This window comes from Salvelinus alpinus, chromosome 12 (assembly GCF_045679555.1).
Source record: "Salvelinus alpinus chromosome 12, SLU_Salpinus.1, whole genome shotgun sequence".
NCBI classification, from domain to species: Eukaryota; Metazoa; Chordata; class Actinopteri; order Salmoniformes; family Salmonidae; genus Salvelinus; species Salvelinus alpinus.
The window spans coordinates 7,661,684-7,680,436 of record NC_092097.1 but is presented as its reverse complement, the minus strand read 5'-3'; the positions used below and the strand labels follow the sequence as shown (position 1 = coordinate 7,680,436).

General features: G+C 41.1%; 1 protein-coding gene across 6 annotated transcripts in view; it reads left to right on the top strand.

Annotated features, from left to right (window-relative positions):
- Nucleotides 1-1,431: 1,431 nt before the first annotated feature.
- Nucleotides 1,432-18,753, top strand: part of LOC139535409 (neuron navigator 1-like) — a 107,223-nt gene continuing 89,901 nt past the window's right edge. For 5 of the 6 annotated variants that reach the window (XM_071334786.1, XM_071334785.1, XM_071334783.1 and 2 more), the window contains exons 1-2: nt 1,432-2,290; nt 2,571-2,659. In XM_071334786.1, coding sequence (XP_071190887.1) covers nt 1,458-2,290; nt 2,571-2,659 — 922 coding nt within the window. In that variant the 5' untranslated portion in view covers nt 1,432-1,457. Of the gene's footprint in view, nt 2,291-2,570; nt 2,660-15,946; nt 15,953-18,753 lie in introns of all 6 variants that reach the window. The other variant, XM_071334787.1, reaches the window with a different exon arrangement.

Genomic DNA, 18,753 nt, shown 5'->3' with positions numbered 1-18,753 from the left:
CCTACAGAACTTCTGATCATTTTCTTGCCTTAGTACCAGACTTGCTGTCACGTTCCTGACCTGTTTTCCTTTGTCTTGTATTTATTTTAGTTGGTCAGGGCGTGAGTTGGGTGGGTTGGTCTATGGTTGATTTTCTATGTTGGGATTTGGTGTTCGGCCTGGTATGATTCTCAATCAGAGACAGCTGTCAATCGTTGTCCCTGATTGAGAATCATACTTAGGCAGCCTGGGTTTCACTTGTGTTTGGTGGGTGTATGTTCCTGTGACTGTGTTTGGGCCACACAGGACTGTTTCGGGTTTGTCACGTTTTGTATTTTGAAGTGTTTTGTTGATTTTTCATTAAATAATGAACACTAACTACTCTGCATCTTGGTCCGATCCATGCTCCTCCTCGTCTGAGGAGGAGAACGACTACGACAGCCGTTACACTTGCATATCTTAGACCTTTTGCAAAAACATTTTACCAGATGTCATCAGTTAATACAAAATCCACTGTATAGTGTTTTGTTCACAGAATATTAAAACATTGCTTTCATCAGAAGAGAAATGTGTGCAATTGTGTTCACTGTTTCCGGCAATCAGTAAATACTACTAACTCACCCCATCAGTGCCATACCATGTACAATATATGGAAAGATCAAGGCAAAGAGGAACGTCTAATCGTTATGATTTTTTACAATATTGTGGACATGCAGGGAACGATGTTGGGTTACTACTCCAACATTTTGACCTTCCATTATAGAGCTTTGCTTTGGTGTGAATTGAGGCCTGTACATTCATTTCAGTTGTGTTCCTCCTTTGTATTCACCTTTCCTTTTTTTCTATTGTGGATTGTGTTTCTGTGCTCCAATGGAAAGTCTACAAAACTATGAGCAAACCAGCCTTTGCGTTGAATACATGGAATTGGATTGGGATGGTACTGATGACAGAATCCTCCACCCAAAGTGATTATTTTTTTAATAAAAAATTGTTTATCAGGATTAATATTTGACGTGTATGATATTGTTTGGTCAATGAGAGTAATTTCCCATAATTCTGCACTTTGGTAAAGTTGTACTCCTAATTTTGATCATCATGATTTAGTGACTGCAAAGAAAAAAAATGCATTGATCTACTAGGGTTTTTAAAAGACAGACTAACTTTCTGTTTTGTCTGCTTGCACTCAAGAGATAAGTATTGTTGCGTGAATGTTTTTGCAGGAAGTCGTGTTCATTCATATTCAAAATTTTGACTGTATATGTCGATGTATTTATGTTTTGAGAAGGTAGCTACATTTTCAAAACGCGAAAACCCACAGAGTTTTGTGTCTGTGGACTCTGTTTTGAAAATCCACAACAATTGTTCCATAAAATTGTTGTAGGCGATTGAGAAAAAGTGTAAATATGAAATACGGAGAGCGGTGTGTCATTTATTTATTCTTTTTCTTTCAGAAATTGACCCAGTGATCTTCATTGACCATGAGCGGCGGTGTGAACATTAAGAACCTGTCCCAGGCCCAACCAGGCTCAGGTCTGGTTTCTGGTATCCCCCTACCCCGGAGCATGATCCCCCTCTCCAGACTGGACCCCAAACACCAAGGGGGCAGCGGCCTCCCTAACTCCACAGCACAGTTTCAGCTCAGCGCCAAAACGCATCCCTCCTCCTCCTCCACCTTTTCAAATGAGCTGCAGAGAGGTGCAGCTTTGAAGAGCCACCTGCTGCAGCAGAGGGGTGGTATCTGTTCCCCTTGTCCCCCCTCCCGAGCCTCCTATGCCCCAGAGAGAGGCACAGGCAGCCGGTCAGCCTACAGCAGCCCCCAGGTCCCCAAGAGGCAAGCTCCACCACCACGCTCCAAGGACACTCTTGACCTCCGCAGCAGCAGCGCGCTATCTCAGAAGGCTTTGCGAGAACTTCACGTCAGGAGAAACGCCAACAGGAACTGGGCCTCAGGCGGGGTTTGTGACAGAAGTCTGGATGACAATGGAGACGCACAGGATGCCTTGTGCAAGCTCTCTGGTGGTGATGTCCACTCAGGCCAAAGCCGGGGCAGATTCTTCCACACTAAAGCAGGGAATGGGAACCTGATCACCTCTGTGTTGACGACCGCCCTTACATGCCAGGAGCGTAGGGAACCGGGAAAGCTCTCCAGCCAAGGCATGGGCGCGTCTGAGAGAGATATGTCCACCAACAAACCCAGAGAGTCCCATCTGAGCCAGGGTGGTGGTGATGGCAGTCAGACAGTCAGTGTGCCACGCCGAGGGATTGAGCCAGCCCAAGTCAACATGGCCACTGTGGCACCTTTCACGTTCAGGTGATGGCAGTGTTTCACATTTTTTGACTGATAACATCACCGTTACTCTACTGTACCCTCACTGGCAGTATGTCTGGAATGCATTCAAGACAGGCTTTATAATATATTTTATTATGGTGTAGTGAAACAATTGAAGTCTAAACATGTATTTGTTCTGCATATTAATTAGGTGCATTTCCCTCACAAAGCTGACTTCTGTATTCAAGTCATATAATTAGGCGTATTGCCTGTGCATAACGTTGTATCATTCTGTGAAGTGACGGTCATGCTGTGTGTGTAGGTTGCAGGCCCAGGATGGTGATGCCTCTTCTCTGGAGGACCTGAGTGACTGCTCCTCTGACTCCATGGAGGTGTGCTGTGATGACCTGGGTGAGTCACATTCATTCACTGCATGTCTTGCCCCATTCACATTACAGTATATTATGGTAGGCCAATTGGATTTGAAGGTAAAGTATTCTGCTACACTTGGAGTCCAACCAAGAATAAATGAAATGATAAATGAAAACAAACAGGTTTTGTTGAGTAAATTCAACTTCCATTAAACATCTCTTGGACATCCTTTTTTTTTGGACAATTTATTGAAGATACTGTATGTCTGTGGGTTTTACTGCCCCTGTCCTACACCACTAGGATTAAGGCTTAGGTGTTACATAAATCTTCAGACACAGGGTTTGGTACCAAATCTAGTCCTCCTGCTGTAGATGGTTATCGGAGCAGGCTTTATGGGTATTTTTTGTCGTTTTCAGACACTTATCTGCGTCTAAAGGCTTGGCATCATCCCACAATTCCCCCCTGACATATGTATCTGCTCTGATCTGGAGTTCTCATCTGGGCCTTGAAGGCCACATGTATAAAGAAACAGACTTAACTTTGGACATGATTTTGCAGCTCTGCGAAAATTATACCAGGAATAGTAGAACATATGGTGAGCATATGTTAGGTATTATTGTAATTAGGTATCCTTAACCCATAGGATTTAGGATTTGATTTAGAATTTTAAGATCCCTTGAAGTATCAAGCAAATATTTAAATACGTTATTTGATAAAACATTTTTGGGGCGCCTTACTGCTATTAGCCCACACAAACGCATTGAACAACAGATTCACTACATGGAACAACAGATAGTCCACCCCAAAAAAATCTAAAGGATGTTTGTGTCTGTCCTATATATCTGAGTGATAACAGAAAGATCAGGAAACATTTGTAAAAATGTTTGGTTTTTTACATGTATTTAACCTTGTGTTTTTGGCACTAGCATGTATGTGTCTTCTGTTTCCCTCTATGACACTCACAGGCAGTGCAGGAGACGTTAGAAGGGACTGTGACAAAATCACATCTGAAAGCAATGCAGATCAACACGCACACACACACACACATTACCAGATGATCCCAATAACTTTCTGATGTAGTTGAGTCACTACAAGCCATAAATCCTTCAGACTAACATTTTGGCATATCTAGATGTGTTATTTAGTTCATTTATTGAAGTAATGGCAGTAAGACCTAATTCAAACTCTTCATCCAATTTTTTTTTTCTTCACATTTGTTTCTAATACCCCCAGGTGTCCTAAATAGAGAATCAAATAGCCTGATTGTCCATGTTATTACTAGCTTAAAACAATTCTGGGTTAAGGAAGTAGTATGTGTTTTGAATTTTAAAAAAGCTATGGTTCCTGTCACAGGCAAGTTATGGACCTAAACTCAAACACTCATGAAAACATGAAAACGTTTGTCTTTATCAAAGAATGCAATTTTGGCCATACAAATGTTTTCATATAAGTTATTGAACGATTTTTATTTTTAACACAAAAACACCATCTCAGTGGCCTTGTGGTTAAAGTGTCTTCCCTGAGACTGGAAGGTTGGGAGTTCGACCCCCAGTCGAGTTCACAAAAGACTGTTTGGCACTCAGCATTAAGGAGATGGATTGGGGTTAACCTTTCTAGCCCCGGCGTTCCGCTAGCGGAACTCCTCCCACATTCCACTGAAAAGGCAGAGATTCAAAAAATATTCATTTGAAATATTTAACTTTCACACTTTAACAAGTCGAATACAGCTAATGAAAGATACACATCTTGTGAATCCAGCCAACATGTCCGATTTTTTAAATGTTTTACAGGGAAAACACAATATATATTTGTTAGCTCACCAACAAATAGAAAAAAGCACAGACATTTTTCACAGCACAGGTAGCATGCACAAAATCAACCAAACTAACCTAGAACAAACCAAAGAAACCAAGAAACAACTTCATCAGATGACAGTCTTATAACATGTTATACAATAAATCTATGTTTTGTTCGAAAAATGTGCATATTTCAGGTATAAATCATAGTTTACATTGCGGCTACAATCAGAAATTGCACCGAAAGCAGCCAGAATAATTACAGACACCAACGTTACATACCGAAATACTCATCATAAAACATTTCTGAAAAATACATGGTGTATAGCAAATGAAAGACAAAGATCTTGTGAATACAGCCAATATTTCCGATTTTAAGTGTTTTACAGCGAAAACACAATATAGCATTATATTAGCTTACTACAATAGCCTACCACACTACCGCATTCATTCATCAAGGCACGTTAGCGATAGCAATAGGCACGTTAGCGTTAGCGAATAAACCAGCAAAAGATATTAAATTTCACTAACCTTCATAAACCTTCCTCAGATGACAGTCCTATAACATCAGGTTATACATACACTTATGTTTTGTTCGAAAATGTGCATATTTAGAGCTGAAATCCGTGGTTATACAATGTGCTAACGTAGCATCTTTTTCCCAGAATGTGCGGATATTTCTATTAGACTCTCACCTATTCTGACCAAATAGCTATTCATAAACATTACAAAAAAATACATGTTGTATAGGAAATGATAGATCCATTAGTTCTTAATGCAATCGCAGTGTTAGAATTCTAAAAATATCTTCATTACGACATAAGACTTAGTTATGGTAAGGGAATAACCAAAACCTGAGCGCAAAGCTACTAGTACACAGTTCGACAGATATATGAAATAGCATCATAAAATGGTTCCTACTTTTGCTGATCTTCCATCAGAATGTTGTACAAGGGGTCCTTTGTCCAGAACCGTCGTTGTTTGGATTCAGAACGTCCTCTTTCCCTCTTGAATTAGCAAGCACACTGGCCAGGTGGTGCTAACCTCTCCTTCGTGAACAAACGCAAACGACGCAACACGCCTAACGTCCCGAAAAAATATCAATATTCTAATAAAACTATATTGAAAAAACATACTTTACGATGATATTGTGACATGTATCAAATAAAATCAAAGCCGGAGATAGTATTCGCCCATAACGACAGCTTTCCAGTAGGCAATAACAGGTCCCACCACGCGCCTTGCAGAGAACACAAAATGGGGGACACGTCGTTCCAAGAGGGTTTATTCAACCTCAGACCGAGATAATCAACTCCTTTCTCCTCTCACTTCCTCTTGACATCTAGGGGAAGGTGTATGACGTGCACGTATAGTCATACGTATCATGCCCATTTATAGGCAGACACTTGAACACAGCATCGATTTCAGACTTTCCACTTCCTGGTCAGAAAGTGTGCTGCCAAATGAGTTGTGTTTTACCCACAGACAAAATTCAAACGGTTTTAGAAACTAGAGAGTGTTTTCTATCCAATAGTAATAATAATATGCATATTGTACGAGCAGGAATTGAGTACGAGGCCGTTTAAATTGGGTACGATTTTCCCCCAAAGTGAAAACGGCGCCCTCTGGTCCTCATCATTAAGGCTCTGGTGCCTTCAGAAAGTACTCATACCCTTTGACTTACTCCAAATATTGTTGTGTTTCAGCCTGAATACAATATAGATTTTTTTTAAATGCACCAATCTACACAAATAACCCAATAATGACAAAGTGAAAACAGGTTTTTAGAATTTCTTTGAAAATGTATTGAAAATAAAATCCAGAAATATCTCAAGTATTCACACCGCTGAATCAATACATGTTAGAATTACCTTTGACAGTGATGCAGTTGTGAGTCTTTCTGGGTAAGTCTCTAAGAGCTTTGCACACCTGGATTGTACAATATTTGCACATTATGCTTTTAAAAATTCTTCAAGCTCTGTTAAGATGGTTGTTGATCATTGCTAGACAGCCATTTTCATGTTTTGCCATAGATTTCCAGGCCGATTTAAGTCAAAACTGTAACTAGGCCACTCAGGAACAATCAATGTTGCAACTCCAGTGTATAGTTGGCCTTATGTTATAATGTAGGTTTTTGTCCTGCTGAAAGGTGAACCTGTCTCCCAGTGTCTGGCACGTTTTCCTCTAGGATTTTGCCTGTGCTTTTATCAACAACAAAAAATAAATAATCCTAGTCCTTGCTGAGGACAAGCATACCCATTACATGATGCAGCCACCACCATGCTTAAAAATATGAAGAGTGGTACTCAGTGATGTGTTGTATTTGCCACAAACATAACGCTTTGTATTCAAGTTAATATCTTTGCCAAATTTTTAGGTAATTTAGGTTAGTATTGTGGAGTAACTACAATGTTGTTGATCCATCCTTAGTTTTCTCCTATCACAGCCATTTCTTTCCTCTCTGGCAACTGAGTTAGGAAGGATGCCTGTATCTTTGGAGTTACTGGATGTATTCATACACCATCCAAAGAGTAATTAATACATTTACCATGCTCAAAAGGATATTTAATGTCTGCTTTTTTTTACTCATCTACCAATAGGTGCCCTTCTTTGCGAGGCATTGGAAAACCTCCCTGTTCTTTGTGGTTGAATCTGTGTTTGAAATTCACTGCTCGACTGAGGGACCTTACAGATAATTCTATGTGTGTAGTACAGAGATGAGGTATTCATTCACAAATCATGTTTAACACTATTGCACACAGAGTCCATGCAACTTATTATGCAACTTGTTATGCACAATATTTACTCCTGAACTTATTTAGGTTGCCATAACAAAGGGGTTGAATACTTATTGACTAAAGATACTTCAGCTTTACATTTTTATTCTATGTAAAAATATCTAAAAACAAAATTCCACATTGATATTATGGGGTATTGTGTGTAGGCCAGTAACACAATCTCAATTTAATCAATTTAAAATTCAGTTTGTAACAGAACACAATGTGTAAAAAGTCAAGGGGTGTGAATACTTTCTGAAAGCACTGTACATCAAGTAGCTTCACACTACATAAACAGAAGATACTGTAGGCTCCTGCCCCTATAGGCCATTCTTTCTCAGGCAGGGGGTGGCAGGTAGCCTAGTGGTTAGATAATTAGACTAGTAACTGAAAGGTTGAAAGATCGAATCCCTGAGCTAACAAGTTTTTTTTTTTTATCGGTAATTCTTCCCCTGAACAAGGCAGTTAACCCAGTGTTCCTAGGCTGTCATTGAAAATAAGAATTGTTTCTTAACTGACTTGCCTAGTTAAATAAAGGTCAAATAAAAATTACTTGTCCAAGACTACTTACTTAATGGAAGCCTGGGCCATGTTATGAATAAACAATATTTATTGCCCATAGTTACAGACAACAGAAATTAGTCTTTTGAAAGTAGTCAAAAGTTTAGAACTTGGTCCCATATTCCTAGCACGCAATGATTATGTCAAGCTTGTGACTCTAAAAACTTGTTGGATGCATTTGCTGTTTTGTTTGTGTTTCAGATCATTTTGTGCCCAATAGAAATGAATGGTAAATAACGTACTGTCATTTTGGAGTCACTTTTATTGTAAATAAGAATAGAATGTTTCTTAACACTTCTACATTATTGTGGATGCTACCATGATTACAGATAGTCCTGAATAAATCGTGAATTATGGCGAGTGAGAACGTTAGACGCACAAATATCAAACCCCCAGGCCATGCTAACTTCTCACCATTACAATAACATGGGGAGTTATTCTATCACCAGTACTCAATGACAGGTTAAAAATCAGGCTAAAACAAGGATTAAAAGATCAAAACGTTAAGAGCATAAACTCTTTCAAACACACTCTCCTCTATCCTTGCGTCCAACTGCTTCTCTACACATATACACCTGTATTTCTATCAACTCAAATTGGTGGGAGGGGCCTACATTATACAATTAGCCAATCCTGATTCTACACACATTCCTCACACGTTCAATTACCACACTTAACTGCTGCAGGTGAAATGGTTGAAAAACATGCAAATTGGTCCCTTGGCAGACCACTCCCTACTCTTCCCTAAACATCAGACTGTTACCATGGTTACTCCATTGATTTTCAATCTAACCAAAGTTGCCCTAATAAAGATGCAATAGTCTTTACAAGCCAGAATGTTGAATAACATATTTACACTTACTTTACTGGCTCCACATGCTGTTGGTCTTTTTGGCGGTAGGAGTGGGGTATCCACAGGAAAGTGGTGTTTACCTAACTTTGCAGCACCTCAAGGTTATGTCGCTTATATTTTCAATCTTGACGCATTGCACCTGATTCACAATATGTAAGCAATAGCCGAATGTCACCGAACGTAGTCGCTGAAGCACGTTTCCTCGCAAACAGCTGAAAGTGTTCGCCGTTCAGTCTGTGGCTTAGGTTAGGCTCGGCCATATTGTGTAAGTGTTTGTCACGTGCGAATATTCATCAGTATGGAAAATAAAAAACGGAAATACAAACTGATATACAGACCTGCGTACTGAAGGTCGCGTTGATAACACTTCCCTGTTATCAGATTACCTCTGACATAGAGCCAAAATCAGCGGACAACAGGCAAAGTACGTTGAAATGAAGTTTGTTCAACATTCGGACTTGTATTGGGACTGTTCGGGAATGCTGAGCCTACATGTTAGAGACGAGTGTGTATGTATTTCACTCTCGGATTCTAAAAGATGGCATGCCAACCCCAACAGCTCCCCCTCTGCATTCGGCGCAGATTACCTTGGGTTCCCGAGCTGAAGCATCTCAGTAGGCCCTGGGCTGCCTCCCTCCGGAGCCCCTGGAAGTGTCCCCTTGGTCCCTCTGACGTCCATCAATAAAGCTGCGGCAGCGGCTGTTCCCATGGCTCACTTCAGCATGGGGGATTCCCGAACCACTTCCCCATTTGGGCTCCAGCCACGCCCCACCACCCGGCGAAACGCCTCCAGGTTTTCATCCAGTTGCTCACCGCCTGTCGTTAAGCCTGTTCCACTCCCATCGTTTAAAACACTGTTCCATAAAACCTTTGTCTTCTTAAAAAGTTCAAATCATGGGTCTTCTCGTTGTAGCTAGGGAAATCATCCCACTTCTGACACCATGTGTGACGAAGTTGGCATTTACCTCGTGCACATAAAAAAAGTTTCTTTAAGTCTGGACTAGTTTTACTTCAAACATTTGTATGTATTGTCAATAAATACCCCAATGGATTAAAATCAGGCTAAGAGCTAAAAGCAAGTATTAAAAGTACAAAAAGGTAAAAGTAAGTATTAAAAGTACAAAAAGGTAAGAGCATAAAATCTAGCAAAGATATGCTCTCCGTTCTCCTCTATCCTTCTGCTTTTGCTTCTATGATATCATGGCGGTCCGCAAACAATCGTTTAAAGTGCACGCCACCACCTTATCTGCTGGAACGTACGATCAATCAAAATCAGCCTAATTCTGTACTACCGTAATAAAAACAAAAAATCTAAACCAAATAAATCCATAACTTCTACCGCACCCTCCCTCCTCCCACAAAAAACCCTCCCAAACCCATCCATTTTTTCCTATATCATGGTAAAACACTCCACCCTTAGAATTGTTCAGCATGTCAACAACCATTTCAACAGTAACATCTGTTACCCCCAATATCTCTTTTGCTGGCTCCACAATAACCTTCAAGCTGGCATTTCTACTTTCCACAACCCGAGTCGTACTGATAACCCTACCAAAATAAAAGCTATGAAGTCAACTTTATTCATTAGCAAAGTGCCCTTCGACACTGCACATTCATAACCACAAGATTTCTGAACAGGCCCCCAAACCATGCCAGGGCCATCATAAGGGCCCCAACAGTATGTCCACTTACTACAGGTGCATCCATGTAAACTCCATCAGTCCGCACTGTAGTTCTACCAATCTGTTTTACGGCCTTTGCATACGATACATCATGACTGATCCTATGTCTCTGAGCCTCTCTAGCCTCTCTCTGTACCTGGCATCCACCAAATGCTGCACCGTGTTCCACCCCACAATTACAGCACTTAACCTTCACATTGCTTCCACATTCATCGTAATCATGTGCACCTCCACACTTGGTACATATTTTTTTCCCCTTTACACTGAGCAGTTACATGTCCCATTCCTTGGCATTTAAAACACTGCAGTGTATATGGGACAAATTCTCTAACATTGAAGCTAATGAATCCTATCTGTACTTTTCCCAGCAAGACTTTCTCAAAACCTCAGCATGACTGATAAGCTTTCACTTCTTTGACCCTCTTTCCTACTGATCAGCCTTTTGGCCCCAATCACTCTGCCTCCCTTCACATTTTCTTTAATATCATCTGTGGACATAGATATTGGGACCCCAGTGATGACTCACATCCATCTCCACCCTTAGGATTACACACTCGTGTATAAGCACCAGGGACATGGCTTTTAATCTTCTTCCCATTAAGCTTTTCCATTTTCAGAATATTCTCTTGCTGAGCCTGGCTACCACACAATATTAACAATCTACCATTTCCAATGAACCAAGCTAATTTGACTTCACCTACCTCTTTCTCTACGGCGATAGTTAGTCGGACAGGGTGTAAGTGAGGCCCTGTGGTCTCATCAAATACTATCACCACTTTCCTCTCCAACACATCATTACTCTTGCTTCCTACCATGGCCCTCTTCATGGTTTCTTTACTAGACCCTCCACTGCTTTCTGTATCATGATCTCTCTTCTTCCTATGTCTTTGAACCTCATCCTCCCGCTCCATACCATCAGAACTGACACCCAGACTGTTTGCATTCCAGCACAGCTGTTGCTTCACCAACTTTTTCTCAATTTCTCCCGCACTACTCGCCGCCATTTCCGACCTCCAACCCTCAGCTAGCTTTATTCCTTGTCTTCTCTTTCCTTCTACAACAACTTTCTGTCTTTCCTTGTTTACTAACTGTATGTGTCATTCGATCAAGCGTCCGGATTGACTGTTTGCATAGGTTGTTTGGTGGTGGAACAGGAAACGGGGCGGTGATTCGATGATGTCAACGTCAGTCAAGGTAGCTAGTCCCGCCTCCCTCAATACTCCCTTCAGGGGGTTTTTCCGCTGTGAACTCCTGAAGTCCCAGATACTTTTCAGCTGCAGCCACAATGATGACCAACTTCTTTCATTTCTTTGATACTTGTGCCGTACAGTTAACAGATAGTAATAATAATTTATTACATTTGTAATGATCTCTTCATTATACAGAATAATCTCGCAGTTGCAATGACCGCTACAAAATCCACCTTTTTAACCCATAGCATATCCGCTTCTCTTGCTTGGCACACATTCATGGGCTGCGGTTCATCCGCGACCATATCTTCAACACTGTCACTTTCTTTCTCAACTCTTTTGGTTGCCTCTACATAGGAGATCTGATGGACCATCCTGACTTTTGCCACCTCAACTTCCTTCAACATTACAGGGCACTCCAAGAACTCTAACCCTCAACTACCATCGACGCCCCGGAGATGACTCCCTTTTCAAGCGCCCTGCTCCGAAGTTCAAAACACGACACGTTGGATGTCAAGATTCTTGTAATTCCCACTGCACTTTCTCTCTGTTCCTCAGAAATACAATCAATCAGAACAAGCCCACTTCTGGTCACTCAAATTAACTCCACTTTTCCCAGCGCCCGTTTCACCTTCCTCGAGACCTCATACGTGTCTCCCAGATATTCATCCTTATCCAAAAAACTCATCCAAACAGGACACAAATCCTTGCCTGCATTACACTTACCATCCACTTCAATTTGAGACCACTTCCTTTTTGTTCTATTTCTCGACGCAACTGTTTTCCATTAATCATCTCCAACCTTACTCAACGCACTTCTTCTTTCTAACTCAGCAACAGTAGCGGCGCGTGGGTAAAATCACTGGGGAAGCCAAGCCCCCCAACCTATGTGTTGTGATAATTGCGTTGCTTGCTGAAACAATAAGAAGACACAGTGGCAGAATAAATTCAACCCCATCTTTGTTTTAACACAAAACCGGATAGCAACTTCTGTCCAGTGAAGTCCACAAAGCATATTGCATTACAGTTACAGACAGTTACCTGACCTACAGCATGGTCAAGCAAGTTAATGTTTCCAACATTTTCGGAAACAACTATTGATTTAGAACCACAGAGTTATCGCAAAGTTGCAAATAAAACAGTAGCTGCCACCACTATTCCAGCACCATTTCAACAACATCAAATCACCTCTGTTTAGTCTATTACAGTGACAACTAAAAGATAGCAAAAACAATTAAGTCCAATCAACGTAAGCTAAATAGCATATGATGTGGCCGTCCATGGTTCTGATTTCTGTGTGCGTGTTTCCATGTGTGTGTGTGTGTGTGTGTGCGTGCATGTTCGTACAAGTAGAAAAACATGTTGACTCACCCTACTTGTAGAGAAACGCTAATGCCATCCTCCTCTCTTTCATGTTGACGAAATTATCTATCACTCTGTCATACAGTATACACTTTTATTTTTTGTTGTCCTCGGCTACCTGGCTAAAATGCATGCTCGCTAGCCTAACTTCCATTCATGGTCAACGTTAGCTAGTTAACATTAGTCTTCAACATCTAGCTGCATATTGAACTTCCATACTCTCAGGCCAGAGGCACAACAATGTATGAATTAATGGTTGGATCCGAATCGTCGTTATAATCATTGGCCAATACAGAGAATTAAGTAAAACCAAAAGTCCAAATCTCTATATCCTTCCATGACTAATTTAGGAAAGTCTCAATTTTAGCTAGCTAGCTAACCACCGGAGGACAACAACACAACGAGATGCAACAATTCAAGTTTCTATCAATGACGTATGCTCTGAATTGGATTGGATAGGAGTGATGCCAAAATACAAGCTGGCTTCCCTTAACACTTTTTTTTGGTGCGCCAAGACCATTCACAGTTGAGCTCGCTCAGATTAGCTCAACGCTGATTGGCACATTTTTTATACTTTTTTTATCAAGAGAGGCCAAATGTTCGCTGGCTTTCCTTACCAATGCTAAGCATTAGACATATGGCTTACATGTGGAGAGACAGAGGGGTGCTGTTTCGCTCACTCGGATGATTTCTCCTGTGAGATACTTTCAGCATCTTGCGAATTGAAGGAAAATGATGAAACACAGAGAAACAAAAGATAAATTATTTTATGATTTTAAAAAAAAGATCTTGGTCAATTTTTGGGGAAGCCTCGCTTCTCTTGGCCTCCATGAATACACGCCACTGCTTAACAAAATCAATTTATGCCATCGCCAACTTCCCAGCAGGACAGTCCCGCCCCCACTGACCATCTCCCACAAACACATATACACCTGTATTCAATCAACTCAAATTGGTGGGGCCTACAATACACAATTAGCTAATCCTGATTCTACACACATACCTCACACATTCAATTGACACACTTAACTGCTGCAGGTGAAATGATAGAAAAATATTCAAACTATAACAGGATATGAAATACGACTGAAAACAAGGCCCTTTAACAAACACTAAACACATTTACATTCACACACATAATACGGAATGTTCAGTCTTTGGTGAGGATGTTTCACCATTCCAACAGACCGCCACCAAAATGTGTCCTAATGTTCAAATTACGACTATGTGGTTTTTCCATGTTCCTTTTCAACATAAATCTATTTGAATTCCACTCTGCTTAGAATCAATCCTTGCCCCAGATCATGTTTTGACAGATGATTCAACCATGATTAGCTACATTACATTACGATCTGATTGGCTAAAATGGGGTTCCAAGCCATCGACAATTCCCTGTAATCTGCACTGTCTGATGTAGCCTCGTCAATCACTGAAGTAGTTCCAGTTTTCAAAATATCAATGCGCCAACTCTGAGCCCTGACCAAAACAAAACATGGCAGAAAATGTATCTCACCTCCGATCCATAACCAGTGGTAACCACAAACTTTAATGAAGGTTATGTTAAAATGAAAAGATTATTGTTAAACTTGGCTCATGGCTGCAACACATTTTGTAACACAGACAGACCATAGTATGCATATCACTCACCTTAAGATTCTGCAAAAAAGACATCTCTGCATAAACTAATTAGTTCTAGCTAGGTAGTAAAGTTTACCCTCGTCGGTCGTGCATTTAGAATGCATCCAATTTCAGTTTGTTAGGTTGTTGGTTTGTTTTCTTGTAACTTCATAGCAAGTAGGTTGCTGCCTGGCCAGTGAGCATGCACGCTTGCTAACTAACGTTAAGTGAGCCAACCAATCGTCAATCAAGAAGCACGACACAACTTGCTGACAATTTGCCCTGCTACAGTGGCTGGCTAGCCACATACTGTAGGTATAGCAGTCATTGCATTACTAGCTACAGTGCCTTCAGAAAGTATCCACACCCCTTGACTTTTCAAACATTTTGTTGTGTTACAGCCTGAATTTGAAATTGATTACATTTAGATATTGAGTCACTGGCCTAGACACAATACTCTATAATGTCAAAGTGTTTAAGGATTTTGAAATATTTACAGTTGAAGTCGGAAGTTTACATACACTTAGGTTGGAGTCATTAAAACTCGTTTTTCAACCAGTCCACAAATTTCTTGTGAACAAACTATAGTTTTGGCAAGTCGGTTAGGACATCTACTTTGTGCATGACACAAGTCATTTTTCCAACAATTGTTTACAGACAGATTATTTCACTAATAATTCACTGTATCACAATTCCAGTACGTCAGACGTTTACATACACTAAGTTGACTGTACCGTTTAAACAGCTTGGAAAATTCCAGAAGATGATGTCATGGCTCTAGACGCTTCTGATAGGCTAATTGACATAATTTGAGTCAATTGCAGGTGTACGTGTGGCTGTATTTCAAGGCCTACCTTCAAACTCACTGCCTCTTTGATTGACATCATGGGAAAATCAAAAGAAATCAGTCTAGACCTCAGAAAAAAATGGTAGACCTCCACAAGTCTGGTTCATACTTGGGAGCAATTTCCAAACGCCTGAAGGTACCACATTCATCTGTACAAACAATAGTACACAAGTATAAACACCATGGGACAACGCAGCCGTCATACCACTCAGGAAGGAGACGCGTTCTGTCTCCTAGAGATTAACGTACTTTGGTGCGAAAAGTGCAAATCAATCCCAGAACAACAGCAAAGGACCTTGTGAAGATGCTGGAGGAAACAGGTACAAAAGTATCTATATCCACAGTAAAACGAGTCATATATCGACATAACCTGAAAGGCCGCTCAGCAAGGAAGAAGCCACTGCTCCAAAACCACCATAAAAAAGCCAGACTACGGTTTGCAACTGCACATGAGGACAAAGATCGTACTTTTTGGAGAAATGTAATCTGGTCTGATGAAACAAAAACAGAACTGTTTGGCCATAATGACCATCATTATGTTTGGAGGAAAAAGGGGGAGGCTTGCAAGCCGAAGAACATCATCTCAAACGTGAAGCACGGGGGTGGCAGCATCATGTTGTGGGGGTGCTTTGTTGCAGGAGGGACAGGTGCACTACACAAAATAGATGGCATCATGAGGTAGGAAAATGATGTGGATATATTGAAGCAACATCTCAAGACATCAGTCAGGAAGTTAAAGCTTGGTCGCAAATGGGTCTTCCAAATGAACAATGATCGCAAGCATACTTCAAAGTTGTGGCAAAATGGCTTAAGGACAACAAAGTCAAGGTATTGGAGTGGCCATCACAAAGCCCTGACCTCAATCCCATAGAACATTTGTGGGCAGCACTGAAAAAGCATGTGCAAGCAAGGAGGCCTACAAACCTGACTCAGTTACACCAGCTCTGTCAGGAGGAATGGGCCAAAATTCACCCAACTTATTGTGGGAAGCTTGTGGAAGGCTACCCGAAACATTTGACCCAAGTTCTCTCTACTGTTATTCTGACATTTCACATTCTTAAAATAATGTGGTGATCCTAACTGACCTAAAACAGGGATTTTTTACTAGGATTAAATGTCAGGAATTGTGAAAAACTGAGTTTAATTGTATTTGGCTAAGGTGTATGTAAACTTCTGACTTCAACTGTACAAATTAATACAAAATGAACAGCTGAGTCAATAAGTATTCAACAGCCATTGTTATTGCAAGCCTAAATAAGTTCAGGAGTAAAAATGTGCTTAACAAGTCTCATAATTAGTTGCAATAGTCTTTAACATGATTTTTGAATGACTTCCTTATCTCTGTACCCCACATATACAAGTATCTGTAAGGTTCCTCAGTCGAGCAGGGAATTTCAAACACAGATTCAACTACAAAAAACAGGGATGTTTTCCAATGCCTCGCAAAGACGGGCACCTATTGGTAGATTGGTTAAGTTAAGAAAAGCATTGAATATCCCTTTGAGAATGGTGAAGTTAATAATCACACTTTGGATGGTGTATCAATACACCCAGTCACTTCAAAGATACAGGCGTCCTTCCTAACTCAGTTGCCGGAGCGGATGGTGGTGGCTGCATCATATTATGGTTATGCTTGTCATCAACAAGGACCAAGGAGTAAAAATAAATGGAATAGAGCTAAGCACAAGCAAAATCCTAGAGGAAAACCTGGTTCAGTCTGCATTCCAACAGACACTGGCAGACAAATTCACTTTCAGCATGACAATAACCTATAACACAAGGCCAAATATACACCGGAGTTGATTCCAAGACAACTTTGCATGTTCCTGAGTGGCCTAGTTACAGGTTTGACTTAAATCAGCTTCAAAATCTTTGGCAAGACTTGGAAATGACTGTGTAGCAATGATCAACAACCAACTTGACAGAGCTTGAGGAATTTTAAGAAGAATAATGTGCAAATATTGCACAATCCAGGTGTGCAAATCTCTTAGAGACTTACCCAGAAAGACTCACAGCTGTATCGCTGCCAAAGGTGTTTCTAAAATGTGATGGCTGAGGCGTGTAGATACCTATGTACAGTAAATGAGATATTCCTGTATTTAGTTTTTACGTTGTCATTATTGGGCATTGTGTGTTATACGGGTGAGAAAAAAACATGTATTTAATCAATTTTGAATTTATGCTGTAACATAACAAAATGTGGAATAAATAAAGGGGTATGAATACTATCTGAAGGCACTATAGCTAGGAAGATAGAGTTTGTTCTCATTTCTGCTGTCGAGTCTCTGACGAGACTCTGCTGTACTGTAGGTAGCTAGCTAATGTTAGCGCACTAGTTAGCTAGCAAGTGAAGTGACAAGAAGTTTAGCCAGCTTGTGTAACAACCAACAGAGAGGAAGAGGCAGCTAATTGTCCCTGCTACTCAATAGCTGGCTAGCCAAGTGAGTATGTAGCAGTTATGGCATTACTACTAAGGCAGACTGAGGCCAATATTATCGTTCTGTCATCATCGGCATAATGGTACTTCTTGTTGTATGTCGCTTAGTAACATGGCAACAGTCAGAGAAGTAGTGGGGGATACGTTAATGTCAGAAATGAACCACACGGCTGCAACTAGAAACTGCTGGCTTCTTCTTCTCTCACAAATAAAATGTTGCAATCCATTTTTCTTATAAGCACATTAACACACCCCCGACTGTGCGTTGCTAGGTAATTACCGCACACCTCAGCGGTTGAAGTCACTCGGCCTCCAGCCTTCCCACACCACTGAGTTGTGTGTCAATACCCTGACAATGCACAGTCTGGATTGTGTTAATGCTTACATAGGGAAGTGTGTCCAGTTATTACTATGAAATCGGGGCACCAGCCTGTTATCGGTGTCAGGAAAATAACCTCACACTCAACGTCAACAAAACAAAGGAGATGATTGTGGACTTCAGGAAACAGCAGAGGGAGCACCCCCCTATCCACATCGATGGGACAGTAGTGGAGAGGGTAGTAAGTTTTAAGTTCCTCGGCGTACACATCACGGACAAACTGAATTGGTCCACCTCAGGAGGCTGAAGAAATTCGGCTTGTCACCAAAAGCACTCACAAACTTCTACAGATGCACAATCGAGAGCATCCTGTCGGGCTGTATCACCGCCTGGTACGGCAACTACTCCGCCCACAACCGTAAGGCTCTCCAGAGGGTAGTGAGGTCTGCACAACGCATCACTGGGGGCAAACTACCTGCCCTCCAGGACACCTACACCACCCGATGTCACAGGAAGTCCATAAAGATCATCAAGGACAACAACCACCCGAGCCACTGCCTGTTCACCCCGCTATCATCCAGAAGGCGAGGTCAGTACAGGTGCATCAAAGCAGGGACCGAGAGACTGAAAAACATCTTCTATCTCAAGGCCATCAGACTGTTAAACAGCCACCACTAACATAGAGTGGCTGC